Below are 13,785 nucleotides of genomic sequence, written 5' to 3'. Positions count from 1 at the left end.
ACAGAAATATGAACACCTAAGACTGAACGTGTTGTTCACCTGTTGCAAGACGAGTTGCTCCTACATAAACTTGTAACAGAAATGCTGGTTACTTAATCTCAAAAGTCAGGAAAAAAAACAACAAATATTAAAAGATAATCAGTGTACAGATTCAGAAAGGCTCCAAGCTAGAAGCAACAAGAGGCGCTTTCAGCTGAGCAGACGAAGCATGAAGGAAAGCAGACTGGTGGAAAGATAATTTAAGAATGTACTGAACAGCTGATGACTTCAAAGAGAAAGTTACACAAAAGCAACACAGAAATCTCATGATAAGATTGCTTAACAGCTCAGTTATAAAAAGATCCCTGTTAAATCTGTTACTGATTAAAATTTAAGATCCATCTTATCTGCAGAGTCCCAATTAGTGACAAGATGCACCTGAGGACAACCACTGCTTGGCCACACAGCTGGTCAGTGACATTATTTTAGGTAGGAAGAGATAGAGGTCACTCCATAAAGAGTCAAACTCTCATGAAGCTGCGGAACATGAGAGTTTCACTTTCAAATAAGAGGAAGATCACAGAGGGGATCAACTATTAAGCCAGGAGAAATCTTCAAAGGGAACCAGACCAGAAACATTAAAAAACAAACAAATGCAAAGTGTTTAAATCCAGCATGGATTTGGTTGGTTCAACAATGGATGCAACGTTTGGTCTTTGTAGTAAAGACTACAAACATGTACCTGCAGGAGCAGATCTAAAGAAAGACACGGCTGAAAAGCCAGCTGTGTGAGTACACACCAAAACACACTTCTTTCATGAAGGGTGTGTAGCACACAGCGATGCTTTTAATTCTATGGCGGCCATTCATAAACAGCTTTAGATTAAAATGAAGCGCATAATTTAAAAAAATTCACAGAAATGTAACAGATTAATAGAGCAGATCTTTATTACATTGCTAATTATTTACATAATTTGAGTATAAGTTGTCATCGCAAAATCACTGTATGAAACACTGGTAGTATTATGAGGAACTGCTTGGACTCCAATAGACGTCTCTCAACTATAATATATTGATGTACTGTTTAAAAGTGAAAATATGTTTGGGTGCAACCAGAAAATCATGCAAATCAAGTTCATATTTCAAGAATGAACTTATTCATACTAATATTTATAATCACTTCTATGTCTTGTAAAACTACTGTAATAATGGTAATCCCACTTACTGTCTGTTAGGCCACATGTAATGTCAGTCTTATTGAATTTTAAAACCTACGTTTATCATTGATATTGTCATAATGTATTCCTTAAAGAGGATCTATTATGCTAAATTCACTTTTTGCACATTTTGTTTTACTTCCATTTGAGTTTCCACTGCTTCTAGAAACAATCCAAGCACAAACAAAAAAATAAAATAAAATATGCCCAGCAGTTTTCTAGCAACAAGTTAATGTTTTTTTTAGGTGTCTGAAAAACGAACCATTTGAAAAATCTTCTAATTACCAAGTCACAATCGGCGGGAACTGCTTGGTTACCTAGCAATGCAAGCCCATCACCTAGCAACCCAATATGCAGCTTTTCCGCTACACATTTGTCTCACTACATTAGACCCATTTTTGTGTTATTTTTGTACTTAACGATCCACAAACCTCTCTAGAGAGTTGCAGAAATTGGAGCCACAGATTAAGGTAGGATGATCATTACGGCGTAGTTTTACCCAGCATATTTGTCCCATGGCTCAGGTGAACAAAGTGACTCCTCTCCAACATTTTACATCTAAATCTTTAAATAACCATTATGCCACCACATTTGCTGCAGGAGAAAGATGGCAAACAGAACTCACATGACGCATCTTGTTGACTACGAAATGGAGGTGGCTGAAGGGATTTTCTTTGTAAAGCTCGGAGGAGCCACAAAAGCAAGAGCCCATTTGCACATGGCTGCCCCCGGGTATTTTAGGAGAGCAGATATTTTGTATTATGCATCTGTTTCAACAACATGCTGCCAGGGATGAGTCCTTTGACCCTACACAGAAACACAAATACGCTTTCATTGGTTGGAACGGGCAAAAATAGAGTTGTTGTGAAGATGCTGAACCAACACAGCAGCTGACTGTGGTGCTGACAAAAATCACATCGGTTTAGAGGACAAAGATCATCTTTTTAAGATTAGCTGAACTTAAACTCTGTGCCGGAGAGCAATTCATCAAGCTCAAGAAACAAAACTCGGGATTAAAAGCAATGTATTGATTTCTACATCTGTGTGAATCAAATTAACATACTGAACCGGACTGAACAGTTACTGGAAATAGCAAAACAGGGGGAAAAAATAAGAACATTTATTAGCTGAATGTGTGTTAAAGTCAAGGCAAATTAAGAGAAGGGAAACAAAGAAAGATGTGGTGTGACGGCAAGCAATCTGACAGTTATTGTGTGATGCACTGAAAAGGCCTGCTGGGTTTGTATCTAAAAATGAGGGAGCCAGTTGGGAAACTCAATCTTAGGGTCGCTTTATGGTCCGATCAATGAGAGCTCCAACTGGGAGCAGGGACATCTCCGGCGGGTGGAACGCAACGGCTATTTGAATGCGACTCCAGCGGTCCCACAAGTGTTTCCTCTGAGCGACGGCACCAAAGACGTGTGCTGCTAAGAACCGGGTTTAGAGGGGTTGGGGAGCGTAGTCAATGTTGGTTGTGGTGGGGGATCTTCAACACTTCCTCTGAATAGCGATGATTAGCATTCCAATAGATGCCTCCATACCAACAGACCTTTGCAAGGCAACAACCACAGATACACTGAAACACTGTCAGGAATGTGGAGTGCCTTGTCATGTGAACGCTGAAGCATTTTTTTTTATCTTTTGACGGGGTGAAACACAAAATGAATACTTACCAAAACTGTCTACTCATCTCTACAATTTATTTCTGCTGTATTCTTCATAAACAAATATTTCTTATAACCTTAAAGATCCAATTGTTTTGTACTGTTAGTGCCACACATCAGGAGCTAATTGCCAAGCCAACAGACTCAGCAGGACTTGGTTCACTGCATTTATACAAATTGAACTTTTCCACATTTTGTCACAATACAACCACAAATTCAATGCCTCTTATTGGGATCTTAGGGTTCATTCACACCAGCTCTCTTTATTCCACCTTAATCTAATCTAGTTCGTCTGTCTACAAAGTTTGGTTTGTTTGGACAGGTATGAATACGCAATCAAACTGTGATGCAAACTCTCTACAAACCCAGGTGTAGGTTCAGATGAAACAAACTTTGGTGCGGTTCAAATGAACACTGTGAATGCCTTTTGACCCGAGACCACCCCAAAAGCAGGGCATTCTGGGTAAATGCAAGCAAAACTAACATGTGAGTCTAGCGCTTGCTTGTGGTATTTTGCCAAAGCAAGAGAGAAATCTCGCTAAAATTTGACGACACTCCATTTTTGTTGACATTTCATGAATAAAGAAAATGCTCTCATGTCTTCTTCATAGGTTTTCACAATGGTTAACTCAGTAGTACTTGGTGCAGCGCCACCACAGGCAAGTGGGTGCACAGGTTTTTTAAAAAGCTTTGGTTCATTTGACAGTGCACTGTGAAAGCGAACCGCATCAGCTCATCTAACCAATGTTGCCTCTTTGTCTCCAATCAAACAGAGTTTACCAACCAGACTATCAGGTGTGTTTCTGACCAGAAAACATCCATAGATTACATAATGATATGTTGAGCATTTGCCTGCAACCTAATTTTCTAAACTACAAGAAATTAATTAAATATGAAAAATTGGACTGATATTGATATCCAATAATAACTCTGCTGTTATGTTAGATTTACCAATATCTTATATAATTTTTTTAACCGGATTACTCGATTAATTGTAAGAATAATCGATAGAATACTTGATTACTAAAACATTCGTTTACAACAGCCCTACAGTAAACATGACGGTTTCTTGGTGCAAAGAGAGGGATCAATAGATTTGAGCTTCGGGCCTCAGGAGGGCTCCGGAAATGTCAACAACACATTGATTCTTTGACCAGGGAAAAAGAGAAACGAATTCCCCATTTCCTGAAATAAACTACATCCTGTGTCAATACATCACCTTGCCTCAACACAGAGAGAGGTCCATCCTATAATGAATGGCAATGTTAAGAGGTGTTTATCTTTTTAGTTTGGAAAAACAAGCTACTTGTCCCCTTTATAAGTTCTTTGTACTGGCAGATCTTGCTTGAGGCGATATCAAGCCTCTTTGACGTTGGTTATTTGTGCTCATGTTACTGACCAGATTCAAGAAACATGAGATTCAAATCAGCAGCGACTGAATGTTCGGACCTCAGATTTGATTAGACAGGTTGAAGCAGGGGGCCTGACAACATATTGACAAAAATGTTCAAAACAGAAGAACGTCACATAAATTAGGTGTACTTTAGAAAAACTAAAATGGAATCTGAGCTAAAATATTGGCCAAATAAAAAAACCCTAAGAGATCAAGAACAGCATTGCAGTTTTATATCCTCTCTGGTAAACCATGTACTCATGATTTCAGTTTCTTTCATAAAAGTAGCTGAATTTACAAGCTTACTATTTGATAAGAAGTCTAACAATGTGCAATTTTCTACATTGTGTAAATGTAAGCATGTTGTGGATCAGTACAATTTGTGAAACAAAATGTGTGGAGAATCTTTTGCAACCAAACTACATGGATTCGTCCACAACTCTTCATAAAAACAGTTTTCACTCTTTTCACACAGCGTCATCAGAAACGCATCACACAAAGTGTATGAACTGTCACTTGAGGCAAGAACAGTTTGCAAATTCAAGTTTTCAATCTGAAATTGCGCAGATCTCAAGAGAGGTGCAATAACAACTTACAGTTCGTCTCGTTGCCGTTGTGACAGCACCATGGCGACGGGGGATTATGGGCGGGGCCGGGAGGGATCAGCAGGTTAAAAGTGAACCTCCTGCAGATCGTGCGATCTCCTCAGTCAAAGGATGAACTGTGCTGAGCCAGGAACGAGGAGACAGGGTGGGTCGTGTACTCCAGGCGCAAGTGGTTGGTTTTTGTCCCAAACAAAGATGCAGACTAAGAGGAGGGGAACGCAGGAATCTGCCCCCCCTCCAACTTGACTATCTCCAGGAATGAGGGAAGCGGCGAGAGTGCAGACCAGTCACCAGTCAAGTCTACACCGCATCTGGGGAGGACAGGGAAATTGGGAAAGTCAGCATTAGATATGCATGAAAAAACAACATGAGGAGCAGGAGAGAAGAGAGATGTTTGTAGCCCAGGGTTAATGTCATAGTGTTTGCACCGGAGAGAAAAAGTTAATTAAGATTCAGTCAACAATGTCTAAATATAACATACCTCTGTTTTTGAAAGAAAATGGGTTTATGACAGAACACCTTTGACACCAATAGCAATATAGAACTGACTTTAGAATATCTGAAATTGTTTCTCTATTTTTGAGAAAATATGTCCAATCCACACACATTCGATAATCGTTTCCTCACACATTTACCTTCCTAATCTGCACTGCCAGCAGTCTCCTCCTGCAGCTACTGCCTCTCAAGCATTGACCTACATTTTTTAAAGAAATATACTTCACCCCACAGGTTACCAGCACTAAAAAAAATAAAAATAGAACAAAGCCATAAAGGCTGGAGTAGCACTTGTACTGCTAGCAAAATCTCCTGACAGTAAAACCTCAACATCATTTGAACACAAGAGCTGCCTGGCTGAGTGATAAAAGGAAACTGTTTTGCAAAATGTAGAATAAAGTGCTCTTTGTGAGCAACAATTTATATGAGCAAAATTATTTGCAGTTAACATTTCAATACTGTTTTGTGAACTAGGCATTTAGCGTAATCGCTTTAGTCAACTGGAACAGGTATCAGACAAGAAAGGTTCAAGTTAAGCCAAACGGCTTTCTCTAGAGGCTTGCGACGAATTTACATAACTTAGTGAAGGCAGACATCAGCATATTTTAACTATTTGGGCTTGTGGTATGAATAAATGTTAACGGAAGTAAAGAAAATGGTCATTAAGGCTGGGAGCAACACCAGAAAGTTATAAGAACTAGAAATCCCTCCATCCAGACGCTGGTGCGGTCCAGCGGTCAATAGGCGAGTGGAGGGATAACAGTCCATCACCGTTATTCGTCTCTCCTTTAGGAGTACCCAGAGAGAACTCATGCATGTACATGGAGAACATCAGAAATGCCCTTCAGAAGCAGCCCAGACTGGTATTTGATCCCAGATCCTTTTTGCTACAAGACAATAGTGGTAACCACTGCTACAACAGCTCAAAAAGGACCATTTTAGATGACCACCAGGCCCATATCTGCTACTAGTTAAGACTTTCAACTTGAACACGCAATCGAAAAACTATCAGTGACATCAGTAATGAAGGCAAACCTATAGAACATCTGTAGTTGGGGTTTACGTCTATCCAGGAAATCCTCCCAGCATTCCAAACTGGACAATGGTCGGCCTGATGTTTGGATAAAAACTGCTGTTCCTAACACACAGTTCTTGGAGAGAGTTGTGACATTCTCTGCACCGTTTGCTCCATAAAATAATACTGTGCACTCAGACCAACTGCGGGTCAGCACCCTTAAAATTTAAATTAAAAATTGGCCTGACATGTTTAAAAGAGGCAAAACGTCACTCTGTTTCCATTCACAAAAAAAAAAGCAGATTCAGTCTGATTCCAGATGTTCATCCCATGAACACAGTCCAATCATCACATGATGCCTCTAATGTAATATTTTTAATCGCTGCTGTTCACTAAAACATTTATTTGGCAGATTGTAGAAATCATGAACAACAGAAAGCAGGCTGATGTAACAGATGCCCAACCTCTGGACCCTCACATCGCCACTTGACAGCTGTCCAAACGTCCGCCTACAGACTGCGACTGCGAGAGGATTATGACATGCAGGGTTTTCTGGCAGCTGCCAGGGTCACAAAACTAACTCGTGAATGACTTATCACTATTAATACAGAGAATATAGTATAAGCTATGTATGTAGCTTATACATGCATGCAATGTATGTATAAGCTACATTGATGTTCAAATCCATAATTGACCTAAACACCATTCCTGAAGCTTTACAAATGGCAGCTCTAGAAATTAAAAAGGTTTTTACAGCAACGTCATCCAAGCTAATTGGCTCTGCAGAAATATTGAGTCTTCAGTCTGAGCAGCAGACACGGAGCAGTAAATCTGCCCATTGATGGTTAATAACCCTAATGAATCTTCCTCCCATTGATTTGTTTAGCAGCAGGAACCAAACAATAGGAATCTGTCACAGACCATGCTGACTTTGTAAGATGCAATTTGCTGATGCATCCCTGGAGGTTATCTGTTGTTAAAGCGCCCCGTTTTAAATAATAGAAAACTGTCCTGCGTCTCTTTTGATCTCGGAAAACAGCAACTTGGTGTCAAAATTAATGAGCCACACCCTGGTCCCATTATCAGGTCACCAGCCCTGCTTTTACTAGGTCAACAAAAGAGAGAAGAAAAAAAAAAACAATCTGCCAAAGTTGAAAATGTCCACTGCCTAATATAGAAACAAATGCAAAACGAATACAAATAGAACTTGAGATATCAGAGGAAAAATCTGGACGATGGTGTCAAAATAAAAGCATGAAAAAATTTGCAACTCTAGAAAAATCTCACTAAAATGAATGTAAACGTAGCATAATATTTGATTTCAAGATTAAAAAAGTGTAGTAGCAGAATGTAAGACTGAAACGCATTTTGCTGCAGGCAAAATATTAAACAGGTAATTATGAGGATTTCTTTTTTTAAATAAATGCTTTCATGTCTGGGGAAACATGGCCACACCCCTGAGGAACGACTGAGCCTGGGGTGAAGTCTAGCTCTGTCCTGATGTCTTATCGCAAAACATAGCACTGCAGCAACGTTAACAAGGCTGGCCGTTACGACCCCAAAGTCACCTCTGACTCACATTCGCTCTCCTCTGGTGTCATTGCGTCACCGTCTTTCTAAAACAAGCAGCCAAACCAGCAGGAATCCGGTGGACCTTCATTTTCTGCTGGTGATTTCACGTCACCAACAGGGACTTTGTCCTTGGCAACAGTCTAGTTCTCTTCCTAACCAAGTCAAGTGGTGATGAAATGCACAAAAAAAAAAAAGGTATGTTCAAAACTGTGCTGTGGAAAACAATCCAAAATCATTTTCTAAGACACATTGAAATAAGAGAATAATTTTTCATGTGAAGCATTATTGGAAATGTCAAACTGCTGATAAAAGAAGTGAAACGTTTCTCTTGTACAACTATTTATAGCATGCAAACTTGTAGCTCAGCCATTATATTTTATCTTGCTCTTTTGATATCATCCAGACTAGGGCAGGACAAGATTGAAAAATGTATCGCGATTTAAGCGTTTCATCCCAATCCATATTTATAATTGTCGACATAGGAAACGATTGATTAGTGTTTTTGTTTTAAATATCTGAAATACCTACCTACCAACCTACCTTAGCTGGCCTTGAGAGGCTGAGTGACTAAAGGCCTTTCCTTTGCCTACATCCCCCAGAGTGCTGTGTGGTTCTGGATCGGAGTTCAGTGAATATTCTATCCGAAGTATCGCCTATTGATATTGATCACGTTTCTATGGAGATATATACCGTTACCGATTCACTGACTGACATAGTTGTTAAGTTTGTGTTTAGGATCCTGTCACCTGCTTTGAGCCATTGCGTTTGTGGCACCGGACACCTTTTCTTAAATGTCAAATCGATTTTAGACAGTAGTGAGGTGAAACAATAGCAGAAGCAAATATAAGACAAATGTCTGCAGTAACGCCCATAGTCAGATGTAATAGAAAACTCCACAGGGCAAAAACAAACCTTGCACGTGTTGAACCAAAACATCATAATGACATCGTATCCCGACTCTGGCGTTTCAGTACGCTCTACAGTAGATGCGACCGCGAAGCCAGAGTGGCTTAAACGTTGGTACCAGCCCACTAGGACTCTGTGGACGTTTGCATGCAGCCCATATTTTTGTGGCCTCAGTGACTGTGCGCACTGACAGTAACGACGACACTCCCAGTCTAAGGGTGGTGCCAAACATGCCAGAAAGAAAAACATCTCAAGTAGTCGGGGGGGAGGGGGGAAATTCTCTTTTGATTAATAGACTCATCAAACACTAGAAGTTTGATGCATTTATCACTGAAGTCTCTGGGATATCAAAGTTAAAGGGTTTGAGTTTTCTACAGGATTTACAGCTGTGGGTTTTTACAGTTAGTAAATTATATAAACCATGCTCAATTCTTTAAATCGATCACTTAAGACAGCTTAAAATGTAAACTCTGTAATCCAGGTTTCTTTCTTTAAAATAATATTTTGTTGAACAGCAGAGCTGTGTAACACCAGCTGCTCTCTTACTTTTGGGATGGCATTGATTTTTCACAACAGAAGGGCAAGTATCAGCAGGTACCAGCTTTACAATAGACGGTGGTTAGAAATTGACCACAAAATCTTTGGTGTCTCTTTCCTTTTAACACTCTCCAACAGAAACTTGTTTACTCGGTTTAATTCTAGCTTTATGCAACTTTTTCTAAAAATGAAAACTAATATTTTGGTTTAATTTGTGCTATTGACCCTTTCTACCTAACATATCGTTATGTGCTTAAACAGGCAATTTCACATTTTACTCAAATATGATAAATATAGAACTTGTGTAATGTCTGACATCAAAGCTGACATGCACGTTTCCCAGCTTTGGCATAAATCAATACATCTGGAGAGTTTTCTAAATATTTCAGTTAATATTGGGAGTGATACCAGGTTGGATAAGTTTTCAAATTAAACCTGCAGACTCTCCAAGCACATTACCATTAAGTCTATTAGAGCTGGAACCTGTTTCTTTAACAAGAATCAACAAGCCAGTCGAACCCATTAGGTGTTATGTCAAGACTAATGTTATATTCAAAGTCATTTGTGGGTTAGGTTGACTTACAGTTTATCCTGGCTAAGACAGCAATGAATCACTTTCCTCATGTCCATACCCTCTGATAATCCTGCCAAAAAGTCTAATCAGTAAAGGCTCAAATTTACCAAGTTGTCTGTGATAAGATCAAATATGTAAAGCTTTATCAGCTGCAGATCTTTACATTCCAGCAACTTTCCTCAGGGTCAGCTGGAAATCTGGGAAAACAGTCAACTATGCAAGTAACTGAAACTGATTTTCTCACCATTTATAAATCAATTCTGGGTGTGTAAATATGGCTCAAGTTAACTAAGGACAGTTTCCAGAAATGTATATGAGTGATTCAATTCAAAATACCAATGAAATGGAAACAAGGACAAGGCCTTCATTGTAAGCCGACCCATTTCTAAACAGACAATCTGAAAACCTCTGCACTGATGCCTTTTTAAAACAATCCCCTCCCCCCCAATACTCACATTTAGGACAAAGTTTACTCAATTTGATAAGTTATACTGCTAAAGTTACACATGTTGTCAAATATACTTCTGGTGCTTCACAACCAGGAAGGTTTGATGAAGTATACAGAGAGGAAGTAATGGTCTTCAGCTAGTAAACAGTGAGGAGAACCCTCTAAACTAACAGGAACCATGAGGACAACATATACTTTATCTATCTTTATCTAATGGTACGATGCAAAAGCAAAACAAACTTCCATACATAAGACCATAAGGAATAACAGGTGCAGTCTGTCAGTCAGCCAAACATAAATATCTGTCAATTTTCCTTTGAATTTCAGGTCAAACGCTGAAAAATCTTAATATATTCTTACCCAATAAATCCATAACTCAAGAACCTAAAATGCATCACAAACAAATCTCACTTGGATGAACTTTTATGAGCTTAATGAAAGCCAGGTGAAGGTGAAAGACAAATGCTGAAATGTGGAAAAACTGACTGTATTTTCTTTATTTCTAGCTTAATTTAAAACTCCTACGCCTATTGAAGAAGAAAAACTACATTTGGCATGTCAGAAAGAAAATTGGAAATGAGTTTTGGCCAGGAAAAGCCTGGTAACTGAAGGGTAACTGGACAAATGTGACCGTTTCTATTATTTAAATCTACAAAACCAGTCTGACTGCAGTACTAACAAGCTGGCATAACATGGGGCTCTTTGTTTTCATTTTTCAAAATTTCAGACTTTCTCAACCTCATATTTTACAGAGGTTTTAGTCTAATATTACGGTACAAATTCAGATGGATGAATCAGAAATTAGATCATGGAATAAAGCCAGAAATTGTAAACATTTTAGCATAACTGTAAAATAATTCAAATCTAATCCAAACATGCATATTAGTTAAGTTCAGTCCTGTTCACGCCAATATATAAATAGGCAAATTCAGGAGACTGTGGACTTGTGCTTGGGCTGCATATGATTAGATCATCAACAAAGACCATAACCGTGCAAAGTCGACTCAAGACAAATCCTCTTACCTGAAAGAAGAGCAATGATTGGTGTTTATTTCTGACACAGAATGCTGATTTCAAAAGTAAACAATTTCCTTAAAAGCCCATAGCTGCCACTAATAGACTGATTGAGAGTCCTCAGAGGAGAAGAGGGGGCGACAATAAATCACACATGCACAGGAAAATGTTTGATATCCAAGATCCTCCAGTCCTTCTGAGCCCTGAGTGAAAGTGGCAAAGCACACAAAGAGAGGAGAAACCAAGACAGACACATGCTGCTGAGTATTCCTAGAAACACATCGCCTCCGATGTGCTCCACCCTGTTTTCCCCAGCAAACCTGCGTGCAGCACAAGCAGAGATGATGGGAGCTTCATCAGTCAGCATCTGGCTGAAAGACAGCCACCATCTGCCGAGGAAACATGCCCAGAGGTTTGTCGGTGTAGCTGGACAATCTGATGTTTCATTACCGTCACATCCAAACAACCTGAAGCATCAGTGGAATGTCAACACACGCCCTTTGGAGCTACAAACACAGACTACACCAGCCGTGGGAACATGCAGGAGTCCCTCAGCAGTAAAATAAGCTAGTATTGATCCAACATTTGTTTTCTTACAGGCTGGAAAAATTAGAATGTCAACACCTGAATCACCGCAGAAAACAGACTACTGCTGCTGCTGCTTACTTACCATAATAATACGACTGTAATCTGTTAAAGCAGCTGGATAAATGGATCTGCACAATAGCTTTCTTGTTTGTTTGTTTTTTTTTTTACCGGAGACAATCACCAGCTGGTAGCTTAGCCAAAGTTACCCTCAGTAAAGTTAGCCTCCCGGCACAAAGTTAGCCGCTGCAGTGACTCTTCCCCGTAAAGGCCACCGTGACGTGTCTTCAAGCTCAGCTAGCTATATCGCACACATATAACAAGAAACGCACTCAATTCCTGTACCGTCACACGACTGTTTGTCTGAAAACAGGACTAAAGTCCGCTGACAGGGTACCTGCTGCTTCAGTCCAAGCGGCCTGTCCGCCATTTTGAGACATAAAAAGGAGGTGCAACAATTACAGCCACATCGTCATTTTCCCCACCTAACGCCACATTCCTTCGACTGTGGCCGCTGCTTTAAACGGGGAATAAAAGCACTCACCCTTTTATTCTCCTCGGTGGATCTCGTCAGCCGTCTCCGACGTTAACACGACCCGGCAGGGCGTGAGATTTCCTGCTTCAAAACGTGATCTTGTGATGTGGAGGTAAACTGTGGTCCGTCTTGTCTCCTCAGCTTCGACTCGCTTGTTTTTTTTTTTTCTTCTTCTGTGCGCTACCGCAGTCGCCTTGGCGAGGGAGCGCGCAGCCAGGTCGCGTTCACTGCTCGACGGGAGCGCGCACGCCCTTGACAACAGGAAATCTATTTATTATTTTTATATCTAGAGATTAACTCTTTCCTCCCTGCACAAAAACATAACGTATTAAATCGGGAATTGTGGGAAATATATACATATGTTTGGGCTGAAGTGTAGATTTAAGGCAATGTTGTGCAGCCGAAAAGATAAAAACCATCCTTTTTTTAAGTAAAAGTAATCATATAGTCAAGCAGTGAACAAATCAGAAAACAATAAAAGATTATTCTAAACACATCTGTAGTTCAATCAATCTTTTGATTGATCATAGTACGTACATAACATATTTAGTGAAAAATTGACTAGTTTAGTATATGGAATCCTTTTTAGTTCTGCAACTCATTTTAACTTAATATTTTTGACTATATTAATAAAAAAAATGTGGTTTATTTTTAAATAATTTATATCAATTAATGTAAAATACATCTAAGTTGGCATGAAAGGGTCACCTACTACTTGAGTTTATTGTTTTGTTTTACAAATGAGTTTTAAAATTTCCTATTTGTTTTTGTTCATTTTTAACTGATTAATTCTAACCTATATTTCGCCTATTTTTCAATTAGATTTTGTGGAATACATTTTTAGTCTTGTATCATAGAGCTGGTTCATATTCACTTAACTTTTAACAAGATTCCTGAAATAATTGCTTGTTTTCTATTTCTTTAACAAGATTTGCTCACCTTGTATATTGCAGAAGTACATATAAAACCATATATATATATATATACTAACAAATAAAACCTGAATTCCTATACATTTCTTAGTATTACCATTGAAATGTTTTGCAACGAATTAGATACTCTTAAATTGGACACTGAACAAACAAATGTAATTATGAAAATAAAGAGAAACTCTGCCTAAGTGTTTAATTTTTACAAGTTTAGATCTCATCTCAGTAAAATAATTTGTTCAGCTGCTACAGGTAAAATACATGTGTACTGATATAAGACGGTGCAAGAAACTCCAAGCAAAATTTTAGCTAAATTA

General features: G+C 39.0%; 1 protein-coding gene across 1 annotated transcript in view; it reads right to left on the bottom strand.

Annotated features, from left to right (window-relative positions):
* LOC103474550 (lissencephaly-1 homolog) overlaps positions 1-12,776 on the bottom strand; it is a 33,663-nt gene extending 20,887 nt beyond the window's left edge. Inside the window, exons 1-2 of the mRNA XM_008425615.2 lie at positions 12,549-12,776; positions 4,850-5,169 (exon numbers count right to left, since the gene is read on the bottom strand). Of these exons, the coding sequence (XP_008423837.1) occupies positions 4,850-4,881 (32 nt within the window). The 5' untranslated portion in view covers positions 4,882-5,169; positions 12,549-12,776. The remainder of the gene's footprint in view (positions 1-4,849; positions 5,170-12,548) is intronic.
* Between the last annotated feature and the right edge of the window lie 1,009 nt (positions 12,777-13,785).

This window comes from Poecilia reticulata, linkage group LG13 (assembly GCF_000633615.1).
Source record: "Poecilia reticulata strain Guanapo linkage group LG13, Guppy_female_1.0+MT, whole genome shotgun sequence".
Lineage (NCBI taxonomy): Eukaryota > Metazoa > Chordata > Actinopteri > Cyprinodontiformes > Poeciliidae > Poecilia > Poecilia reticulata.
Note: the sequence above shows the minus strand (reverse complement) of the source record. Positions and strands in the feature narration are given on the sequence as shown.